This window comes from Acartia tonsa, chromosome 4, assembly GCF_053477335.1.
Source record: "Acartia tonsa isolate MP-2025a chromosome 4, ASM5347733v1, whole genome shotgun sequence".
Classification (NCBI taxonomy): Eukaryota; Metazoa; Arthropoda; class Copepoda; order Calanoida; family Acartiidae; genus Acartia; species Acartia tonsa.
In genome coordinates, this window is record NC_137263.1 from 51,696,823 (window position 1) to 51,708,910 (window position 12,088).

Consider the following 12,088-nt stretch of genomic DNA (forward strand, 5'->3'; position numbering starts at 1 on the left):
ACAATAGTGATAACCTAGAGACAACACTTTTTTTCATTTCGAGTGCATGCATTATGAGTCAGCTATAAATTGTCGCATATAGTAGGGTAAAACAATGCAGCACTATTACTTATATGGATCTCGTATATAACAAAAATTACACAATTTTAATTGCAAAAAATCGCTTTTTAAGTTTGACAAAAAAAACATGGGGTCAGATGGACCATCTAGATATTTTATGTCTATTGTAAGGACCGCATACATGACAGAACAAGATTTTCTGTATCCAATGGTCACGACAAAATTAGATAACTGGGTCTTTACACAGGGAAGGAGGGGACAATGGGCTATTTATTACACTAGTCCCCAATGTTTTATAATATCGTTTTCTTATTTGTTGGCCTAAGAACTTTTGAAATTTTTCTTCAATTTTAATAGGTTGTTTTATCAAGTTGGGTGTTCAAATGTTTCAATCAATAATTGAAATCTGCAGAAGGGGTAATTATCATGTACATCGACCATTGTCTTATCTCTTTATATCCCTAGGTACACAATATCTTTTAAATAGTGCAGGAATTTAAAAGATAATGATTTTTAAAGTTTTGTAGAATATAATCCTTCCAAATATTTAACAGCAATCGAAATCATTGATTTTGTATTTGAATAAGAAAGAAAAACATATTTTTAGTAGCGAAGCTACTCTATAATTCACCTTGTCCGTCCGTCAGTCCGTCAGTCAGTCCGTCAGTCAGTCCGTAACGCTATGGGGGAAATGGGATTTACTCAGCTCCTATAAAAGATAGAATGCTGAAATTTTTTTAAAACATTCCCATTATTAAGGAGCACAATTGACTTTAAAACATCATTTGCGGTCGGACCGATTTTTAGCAGGTTTTAGGCTATTTTTATATTTTTCACATTTTTCTCCATATCTTCAGTGTTTATGGTCCGATTTTCAAAATTTTTTCAGTTACATATATCAAAATTAAATTTCCTGTCGTTTAAAGAAACAATCATGAAGGCCAGACTGCCTTTTTAGCAGGTTTTAGGCTATTTTTATATTTTTCACATTTTTCTCCATATCTTCAGTGTATGGTCCGATTTTCAAAATTTTTTCAGTTATAGATATCAAAATTAAATTTCCCGTCTTTTAAAGAAGACAACCATGACAGCCAGACTGCCTTTTTAGCAGGTTTTAGGCTGTTTTTTATATTTTTAACATTTTTCTCCATATCTTCAGTGTTTATAGTCCGATTTTCAAAATTTTTTCAGTTGTAGATATCAAAATTAAATTTCCCGTCTTTAAAGGAAATAACCATGACGGCCAGACTGCCTTTTTGGCAGGTTTTAGGCTATTTATAAATATATTTAACACTTTTTTCCATATCTTCAGTGTATATGGTCCGATTTTCCAAATTTTTAAAGTTTTTAAGGATTTAAAAATTAAATGTTTTGTCGTTTTAAGAAAACAACCATTGCGGCCAGACTGCCTTTTATCAGGTTTTTTGGCTATTTTTATATGTTTTACATATTTCCCAATATCTTTGTTTATTTTGATCCAATTTTCAAACTTTTATGGGATATCAGTATCAAAATAATTTTTCCAATTGTTATGAGCATCTTTAATATAATTTACTTTGACCATCGTCATCATACAAAATAAAACAAGGTTTCATATTTATTTTATCCAATACATCTTTACTTGATTTTAGTAAAAACCTTTTAAATCTACCTGTACGTATTCCCATCTACGATTTTTTGTGCTTCGCTACTTATGGATGTTGTCATCCTTGTTCGTCCATTATTCATCCATCAATCCCTGGAATGAAGAATAGACTAATCAAAGTAGTACATAAAAATAAGAAACTTACATTTAAGGTCCCGAAGCAATATTTTGTATATAGTGACTTTTCTTCTTAGGATTATGACCCATGTTTGGGGCCGGGTGGTTATAATCCTAAAGACTCGTCTTTTTAAAAATCTTAAGAAACTTCTATTCTACTTTCACTGCAATTATAAATGACAGATTTTAAAAAAGGAAGAGATAGGATATTGAACTTTAAATTTTTCTGGTGTCCAAAGTTCTCACACACTCTCTTATGAATCTTTGTTTATTATCAATTTATCGTCATTTTTTATGCCTTTAATTTCTTAGAAACAAGGATGACAATATCCATAAAAGCGAAGCACTGAAACGGTAGGACAAACGGACATTAACATTTGTATAGTGTCAGAACTGAATAATCAAAGATAAATGTATAGGAGTCAAACCAAAATTGTAAGTAAATTTGTTGAAAAACTGCTGGATACAGGATAATGTTTATGAACATACTTACATTTTGGGACTTGATTATAGAGTTGCTGCGCTTATAACAATATACTTTGTTGTCCCAGGAATTGTTATACCAAAAATCAGATCAATCGGATGATTATATCACATGAAAATTTGTTGTTATAAAAGTAACCCTAATTATAGAAAAGCTTTGCTTTTAAAAATTGATTATATCTCTATTCTAATGTGTCTTATATGAGTATTATATATGTGAAAATCTTTCTCATTCAATGATTTAAAAAGGTATTAAACGGTATTTAGTAAAGAATTATATTATCTGTCTAAAAATAAAGATTTTATGGATTTAGATTTAAAATCTGCATGGAATAAAGAATCATTTCTTTTAAGACGAAATGTTTGCATTTTGACCATTTCTATGATTCTTATTTATGAAGTAATGAAAATTTCTATTAAAAAAAACATATTTTCTTGCCCAATGGAATACTTGATGGAGCGATAACTCATCAATTAATTACCGATTCAATTATACATTTGTAGACTTCTAAATGTATTTGAAAAATTATTGCGTTGAAACCAGGGAGGGAGAAGACATTGGGTTGTTTATTACACTAGTCCGCAAAGTTTTATGATAATGTTTTCTTATAAATTAGGTCAGCAACTTGGGGACTTTTAATGAATTTTGATCGGTTGGTTCATTAAGTTAAGTGTACACACGTTTTAACCACTAATCGTAACCTACGAAAGTGATAATTTTGTGTACATTGTGACGATTTAATTTGTTGAGCTTTGCTCTTAGTATTGTTTTCGTTCTTGTTTTATTTACTTTTACTTGTCAGGAAAAGTTATTTGTTTGTTATTATAAAAGAGGTTTATCTTTTTTATGCTAATCTCTTTTGCTATCTCTTTCTCTCTCTCTCTCTCTCTCTCTCTCTCTCTCTCTCTCTCTCTCTCTCTCTCTCTCTCTCTCTCATCTCTCTTCTCTCTCTCTCTCTCTCTCTCTCTCTCTCTCTCTCTCTCTCTCTCTCTCTCTCTCTCTCTCTCTCTCTCTCTCTCTCTCTCTCTCTCTCTCTCTCTCTATCTCTCTCTCTCTCTCTCTCTCTCTCTCTCTCTATCTCTCTCTCTCTCTCTCTCTCTCTCTCTCTCTCTCTCTCTCTCTCTCTCTCTCTCTCTCTCTCTCTCTCTCTCTCTCTCTCTCTCTCTCTCTCTCTCTCTCTCTCTCTCTCTCTCCCTTCTCCATTTTGTCCCAATTAAAATCTTTGCAACGCTTGTTTAGCAATTTATTGCTTCATCCTACAATCTCTACTCCTACCCCATTTATGTAAAATCAAGCCCACCCCTCCATTTTATATGTTGTCCTTGTCTTACCATGTACACAATTCTTAATGAGTTCAAGCTTTAGATATGATGGTTTTTAAGGGATAAGACGATGGCCGATAAATTGATGTACATCCCAAATGAATACACAAAATTACCCCTTCTGTAAATTACAATTAGTGGTTGAAACGTTTGGATACTTAACTTCTTAAACCAACCAATTAAAATTCAATAAAAATACCCAAATTTGATAAGCCAACGAATAAGAAAATGGTAGTATAAAACTTTAGGGACTAGTGTAATAAAAAGGCCAATGTCCCCTCCCTCCCTGTTAAGATCTACATTCATAATTGCATATTAAGCAATTGTTTACATTAGCTAAAAAATAAGAAGTTTTTTATAGTGCCTATAGAAAATTACGTCATGCTGGTCTACTATTGGTCAATTAGTGTGTGTATTGGACTATCATTGGTTATTTGTATTGTATGACGTAATTTTTAAAGGCACTATAAAGAGCAAAAATGATATTAAATTTTAATCGGCTGTAAATTTATATATTATTTTGAAAAAAAGAGCAGCTCAGCTCAGCCTCGAATGCTAAAATTGAGAATAGTACGACTCGGCTACTGATTGTTGTCTTATGGATGGTTACTGAAACTTGAAAGGTAGCTGAATAACGCTAAGGTTGCAAAGCGCTCAGTTTTAGATAATCTAAAAAATTTGCTGAATTGATTGAACACTGTATGTTTATCAGGCCTAAACTAAGACCGCAATAAATTTAATAGGAAGAACACGGGGTGAATGGTTTACTATTTGCTACACTCACTAATTATCCTGACATTTGCATTCGTGTGCAGGGAACTAGAGGGATAAGACAATGGTTGATTAATTGATGTACATCCCCAATGATGATACACAAAATTACCCGTTCTATAGATCACAAATAGTGGTTGACAGGTTTGGACACTCAACTAAATGAACCAACCAATCCAAATTCAATAAAAGTCCCCAAGGTTGTTAAGAAAACATTATTTTAAGACTTTGGGGACTAGTGTAATAAATAACCCAATGCCCCCCCCCCTTCCCTCTCTTTTAGGGCACTGAAATTACATTGAACAATAATTCTAATGTAATTTTTATTGTAGATATTGCTATTGGGGCCCCGTATGATGGTCCTGATGGCAAGGGAGCTGTATACATCTACCTGGGATCCATTGATGGAGTCATGGAGAAACATTCACAGGTCAATATTTTTATTTCTGCTGTCTCGCCTTTTTTTAATCCGTCAAAGTCATTATAGCTTTTTAGTTTAAATTTTTACTATTAAAAACGATAAACTATTAGTTACATTTAACTAAATTTAGACTTTTATTCTTTATAAAAATATGAAATTTTCAAAATTTTGATAACTTATGTTTTTGCTACTATATAAATTACTTTATTTGGTCGTTGTGCGGAGGGGGGTTTATGTGAAATCCCCTCCCCTCCCTCCAACCCAATTTTTAATATTGGTGTAAAAAGAAAAAGAAAATCTTTTTCATTGGGAGGGGGGCCGATTATTTAGAAGGGTAGTGTTACTCACCCCAAAACCTTCACAGGACCTATGAGAAGCTACATTGTGAAGGAGAACCATATTGATTCAGTGGTTAGCTTAATTGGTACAAACAAACAGACAACCATCCTATTACTTTTATATAAAGATGATAGTTTGATTACTAATTTAATAACTGATATTAATGTTAATATTTTATCTAGGTTATATATGCGTCTGACCTAAACCCAATGCTGAGCACATTTGGTTGGTCCATCTCTGGAGGCATGGACATGGACAACAACAAGTATCCAGACCTGCTGGTGGGTGCCTATGATTCTGGCCACGCTGTGCATCTACGCGCAGCTCCTGTAGTCCACATGGAGGCCATCATCAGCTATGAGCGGCCCAGCAAACAGATTGACCTGGACGACCTGTCCTGCAAGCTGAGTGACAGACGCACAAGTGTGCCGTGTGTCTTTGTTAGTGTATCATTAAAGTATACAGGTATGGGAGTTCCCAACTTGCTGGAGTTTGATCTGGAATACCTACTTGACGCCAAGAAGGATAAACAGAAGCGTCTCTTTCTTTTGGATGCTGAAGGCACAAGCTCAATGACAAAACGGATACAAATTAGAAAAGAGCAGGAATACAAAGACAGGTTCCGGGTCTACCTGTTGGGTCCCAACATCAAGGACAAGCTGACCAGCCTGGACGTGCAGGTCAAGTACAGCCTGGCGGACACCAACGTACGGCGGGGAGAGCTGGTGCCTGTGCTAAGACTGGGCAACTATATGGCCTCGGACAGCCTTAATATCCAGAAGGACTGCGGACCTGATAACAAATGTGTGCCTGATCTTTCCTTGTCAATAAAACCGTAAGCTTTTTATTCTTTTCTTGAAATTTATAAAATTACCATTATTCGTCCCCCACCCCTGTCCCAATAAACTCCAATAACTTTTTTCTACCCCCTGCAGGATACCCTTATTTTATGAGGATCCCACCCAATTTTACCTAACCCCCTGAAAAATTTAAAAATGAATAGAGTTTCATTACTTGCTAAACTTAATAAATGATAATGGGTATTTTTACTAATAAATTTTTTTAATCAATTGCTTTGCCAATTAGCAAAATAGAAAGTATAAAACCATTTACACTAACACACACACATTCACACAAACACACACACCACATAAATCCACACGCCCAAGTCAGAGATAAGTTTTCTTTACGACCACTTATTCAAGAGAGATAAATGTATTTTAATTTGTGATGCCCATATAAATGTTGTTGGTTAGATGAATTGTCGCTCATAAACTTAAACTGTCTACATTTTCTAGTCATGTAAGGAATACAACATTAAAGTACAAGGACATTGAGAATAATTACTGAAAAAAATTTAAAAAATTTCTCGTATTCATTCGAATCCGGTGGATAGGAACCGGTTCTCATCCATACGAAAAAAACTATGTCTAGCATCGTATTATATCCAGCTTTCTACGAATATAAAAATGTACAATTATAAGATTAAAACCAGTTCATTCTATACATTCTATATCCGCGGAAAGCCGTTTATAATACGATGCGAGAAATAACTATTCCCAAATGAAAGTCTCTAAACTTTTATTGAAAGTAAATTAATCAAAATTTATGATCAAGAATAGTTATTTATCGCAACGTATTATAGACAGCTTTCCGCAGTTATTAAAATAAAAAATTATAAGATCTGGTATCAATTCCATGTTTTTTATTTTAATATTCGATGAAAATTGTCTGTAATAAGATGCTATACATGATTTTTCAGTATAGCCGAGAACAATATTATCTATCTTTATTTTTCAGTATTGAGTCTTATCTGATGGGATCTGAGGACAAGCTTGAAATCCAGGCAGACATAATCAACAGAGGCGAGGACGCCTTTAACGCCATCCTTGAGGTGCACGTGCCCCGTGGAGTCAACTACGTGAACGCAAACACCGGCGGTTCAGGCGTCAGCATTCTCTGCTCGAGTCCCAACCCTCGTAATAATAACACATTAAGCTGTGAGGTTGGTAACCCGTTGAAGGCTGGGTCCACCGTGGCCTTGTCTATTGTCCTGCAGCCCCAGACTGAAGGCCTGATGGAGCCCATATCAGAGTTTGCATTCCACGTGGCCTCCAAATCTAGCAACCCCGAGGAAGGCTCGGACGCCGACAACACCTTCACACTAACCGTGCCCATCCGTGTTGAGACTGACTTTCGCGTGACCGGGCTGTCCATCCCCGACCAGGTCCAGTTCAACGTGTCGGAGCCGCTGCCCGACAAGTATGAGTTTGTCGAGGAGATCGGTGAGGTTGTGACGCACGTGTATGATGTGCGCAACCGAGGTCCCTCGTCCATCAGCGAGGCTGAGGTCTATATTCTGTGGCCCAGTTTCAACGACTATGGCGACCATCTGCTGTATCTGCTGGGATTTGAGTACGACACCACGCGTGCTAAATGTGAACCTTTGAAGAATCTGAACCCCCTAAGCTTGAAGGTAGGTTTACTAATTCATTGGCTTGACAACTTTCGGGACTTTTATTGAAATTTGATTGGTTGTTTCATTAAGTTGGATGTCCAAACGTTTCAACCACTAATTGATATCTACAGATGGAAAAATTGTGTATATTATCATAGTGGTTGTACATCAATTTGTCGGCTATTGTCTTATTCCTTTAGATCCATGGGGCTCATGTCACCATAATACTTTATACTTGGGGTTTACAAATTTAAAAACTCACTAAGCCTCTTATATTAAACATGCTACTCTAAATCTGAATTGCACATCTTGCGTGACCAAAAATCTACAATTACACATCTGAGCTTAATAAACTAACACTTTTCAATTTTGTTTATTTCCCTGTTTCATTCTTTTCATGTGGAGAGAGATGCATTTTTAGTTTTTACAGTTTTTTTATGAAAATTCATGCTTTCGTGGAAATCTTAGCATTTAGGCCATGTAAAGTGCATCATTTAGAAAAAAATAGTTAGTTTGTGAGTAGAGTTTTTTCTAAGAATTTTAATAAAATAAAATGTAAATGCAAGGTTTCGTGATATTTTATTGATGATTTTTATATTTTAGTCCCAGATGAGCTATTCAAGTGCCCAGGAGGGTGAAGCTCCGGATGTTACCCATGGAGCCGGAGGACGTGGCAAAGCCACTGTTGATGTGTCCGGTGGCGGAGCCGGCGGAAGTGGTTTCAGAGTGAGTGTGAACAGCGGCGGCTCTTCAGTGAGCAGCAGCTCCGGATTTAGTACAACTGGCGGCAGAGCACAGCCTGTTGATGAGGATTATATTGTTGATGAAGATGATGACGTATATGAGACGAGAATTGGAAATAGATTTGACTCCACCTACACAAGGACCCAACAGCAAAGTCAAGTTGGCACAGGCAGCAGAAATTTCGGCCTCCGTCCCAGCATCAACGTAGCCGACGGGGCCGAGGAGACAAGATTGTTTGATCAGAGTAGAGCAGCTGCCAAGTCAGCTAATCAGAACAAGAATGAGAACTATGCATCCGGATCTAACTATGCTACCAACACTCTTGATACTGATGTGAGCAAGGGTGGCTGGAGAAGATTGCCCAACGGAACACACATTCGTGAATACCAGAGCAGCAGTAGCGTGGTGGCCACTGGGGGCAGTGCCTCCAGTGGAAGGTCATCAGTAGGATCAGAAAACGGAGCTGGATATTCTCAAAGCAGCTCTTCGTCCGATTCAGACTGGGTTCAGCAGCCGGATGGAACCTGGATTAGGAAGACTTCAACCTCCAGCACTTATTCGTCACAGTCTAGCAGCAGTTACGGCGGCGGTAGCAGTGGAGGTAGCAGCTATGGTGCTGAAGGTAGCAGCTATGGGGCTAGTGGTAACAGTTATGGCGCGGCTGGAAGCAGTTATGATGCTGCCAGCTCCTCCAGAAACAGCGAAGCCTCCTCCTTTTCAGTCGGTTCCAACCATCAAGGATCAGTGGGCAGTATTGGTGTTCTTATGAATGCAGCTCAAGGCCCTGGTGACTATCATGGAACTATGAGCAAGGCTGAACTTGAGAGAGAGGCTGGTGGAGCTATATTTAATGCTGCTGCTGGCACCGAAACCAGAGATCAGGTTGATAAGACAAGATACCAGGGCTCTGTTGCGTCGTCCGGTGGTTCAGCAGCTTCCAGTTCCGGCGCAACAAGATTCAGTGGGGAAGGAGAGGATTATGTGACAACTTCACGTGGCAGATGGGTCTGGTCGGAGACTAACAAGAAATGGGAGTGGGAGGAGGGAAATTATGGAGGCGCTGCTGCTTCTCAAGCTTCCCAGGGTGGTCAACAACAGTTCTCTTCAACCTCACAACAACAATATTCATCTAGTCAACAGCAACAACAGCAGGGAAATCAAAATAGCGGCCAAAGCGACTCTGGCTGGACTCAACTACCTAATGGACAATATGTGAGAAAGGTTTCTAATTGGTCATCCCAATCTGGAGGCGCAAACTATCAGGCAGCTGGAGGCAGGGGCAGTGGTGCTAACACTGACTATTTTGAATCTGGCAATATTGGGTTCAGACAACAACAGGGTGGAAACAACAACCAACAGCAGTCTGGCAGCACAGACTCTGGCTGGACACAGCTGCCCAATGGAACCTATGTGCGTAGACAAGAATCATGGTCTGCATCATCAAGAATGTCAGGTCAAGGGTCAGGTGGAAACTTCCAGGCCGGCTATGGACAAGGATCAGTGCTGCCTAACTCGCAAGAGCACGGAGACGACGGACACAACACCACAGGATGGGTCAGACAACCAGACGGAACTATGGTCATGAGAAACAGTGCATGGTCATCCTGGTCCTCCACAGGATCTGGAGATTATCCTGACGGACAGGCCCTGCAAAATATCCAGAGACAGCTGGAGAACAGAGCCAGGACAAGGCTGCAGAACTTGCCCAGCAATGTGGAGCCAGGGTTTGAGGATCAGTACGTCAGGACTCACAGAGAGGTTCATAACAGGTATTACAATAACTTTTTAATCTTAAAGTGTGTAATTTCAGTATAGCAGATACGCACCTAGAGGCATCTAGGGGGGAAAGTTTACAACCCCCCCCCCACACACACACACACACATTGTCAATTTTAGCTTTAAAAAGGAAAAAAAATTCAAATTTTTTTTAGGAGTGTGGTGGTACCCTCCCCCAAAATAGCTCTAAACCTTCCCAGAACCTATGAGAAGCTACTTTGTCAAAGGAAAACCATATCGGTTTAGCGATTAGCGAGATCCCTTGGTGCACACAGACAGCCAAACAGTCAGAGATCCTGTTACTTTATTTTAAGGATTACAAAAATTTTAGGAAAAAGCGAGACATAACAGAGTTCCACAGCGCTCTTGCTGAATGTGAACCAGAGAAATGTACAATAATCAAGTGTACTATGGGTCCCATGGAGAAGGACGAACAGCTGCTACTCAAAGTCAAGTCCAGAATCTTTACGGAAACTCTTGTCAAGGTCTGTATTGTTTGGCAGGAATGGAGAGGACAATAGGCTATTTATTACACTAGTCCCCAAATTGTATAAGAACGTTTTATTCGTTGGCTCAACAACTTTGAGGACTTTTAATAAATTTTTATTGGTTGATTGAAAAAGTTGAGTGTCCAAACATTTTAATCAGTAATTATAATCTGCAGAATGGGCCATTTTGCGTTTGGTTATGTACAAACGTTTATCAACCATTGTCTTATCCCTTTAGATCCCAGGAAAAACTAATTTTAAAAAAAAATATTTGTAGAATTACGCAGAGAAAGTGACGGTATCATCCAAACTATTGACCAGGGTCACAAAGCTTCCCTTCACAGTTGATGAAGAAATGTTGGCATTCCAGGTACAATACACATTGCTCTTTTTAGTGCCTATAGAAAATACACAATATACGTCACACAATACAAATGACCAATGATAGGCCAATACACAGACATTAGAGTAAAACACTAAAAGGAGAAAGGGTTAAATAACTGTATCTCCACGCCGCTGTGTCCTTGTGCCGGCTCTAAATTGGGTCATTGAAAATCAACCAATCATATTATAATTTTCAATTTTAATATCTGCGGAAAGCTCTCTATAATACGATGCGATACATAACTATTTTCTTACTAATGATTTTATTTTCCAGAGCCAAAGTGTGACCACAACTGTGATACCTACAGAACCCGGAGAAGCTGGCACCCCCTGGTGGGTCTGGTTGCTTGCCATCCTGCTGGGTCTTACTGTCCTCGGCGCCCTCACATACTGCCTTTATAAGGTAAACATTTCAGCACCAAAATATATGGTTTACATTATGGCTTAGAAACTGATTTATATCTTCTGGATTAGAACCAGTTATCAGCCATACTGAAAAATCATGTATGGCATTGAATTACAGACAATTTTCCAAGAATATATAAATGAAAAAATTAATACCAGTTTTGTTAGCCCCGTGGGGCCGAACACAAAACTGATTAAAATCTTTGAAAAAATAAACTCGCCAACCACCAAAGTTACACCTTACAAATTTTAACTTTAATAAATGCGTTGCATTGTTAATTGGACTGTAAATCTATAATAATTATCAATTTTTATCTTCAGAAAGGGTGTAATTTTGTTTATCATCATTGGGTGTGTCATAAATTTAACGTCCATTATCTTGACCCTTGAAATGCAAGGCCTTATCACAGAGTCGCCAACCCTGTAGGAGGCTCTTATTTACCTAATTAACCTAACCTAATTTAACCCTTTTACCGTTTTATGATTGGTTAAAGCCAAACTTATTTTTTTTTGTTTAGACTTACTCTATTTCTATTTCAGTGCGGTTTCTTCAAGAGAAATAGGCGTATGGACGCCGGACCTGAAGCTGAACCTTTAAGGAATGGGTAGGTTCATCTTTTTTTCTATGAAAATTTGGGAGGGAGGGGACAATGGGCTGTTTATTACACTAGTTC

General features: G+C 37.9%; 1 protein-coding gene across 4 annotated transcripts in view; it reads left to right on the top strand.

Annotated features, from left to right (window-relative positions):
• LOC145317675 (integrin alpha-V-like) overlaps positions 1 to 12,088 on the top strand; it is a 68,709-nt gene that overhangs the window by 55,653 nt on the left and 968 nt on the right. For all 4 annotated transcript variants that reach the window (XM_080158839.1, XM_080158835.1, XM_080158838.1 and 1 more), the window contains 8 exons: positions 4,732 to 4,829; positions 5,342 to 5,994; positions 6,960 to 7,635; positions 8,221 to 10,130; positions 10,469 to 10,622; positions 10,903 to 10,995; positions 11,284 to 11,412; positions 11,955 to 12,019. In XM_080158839.1, the coding sequence (XP_080014965.1) occupies positions 4,732 to 4,829; positions 5,342 to 5,994; positions 6,960 to 7,635; positions 8,221 to 10,130; positions 10,469 to 10,622; positions 10,903 to 10,995; positions 11,284 to 11,412; positions 11,955 to 12,019 (3,778 nt within the window). The remainder of the gene's footprint in view (positions 1 to 4,731; positions 4,830 to 5,341; positions 5,995 to 6,959; positions 7,636 to 8,220; positions 10,131 to 10,468; positions 10,623 to 10,902; positions 10,996 to 11,283; positions 11,413 to 11,954; positions 12,020 to 12,088) is intronic.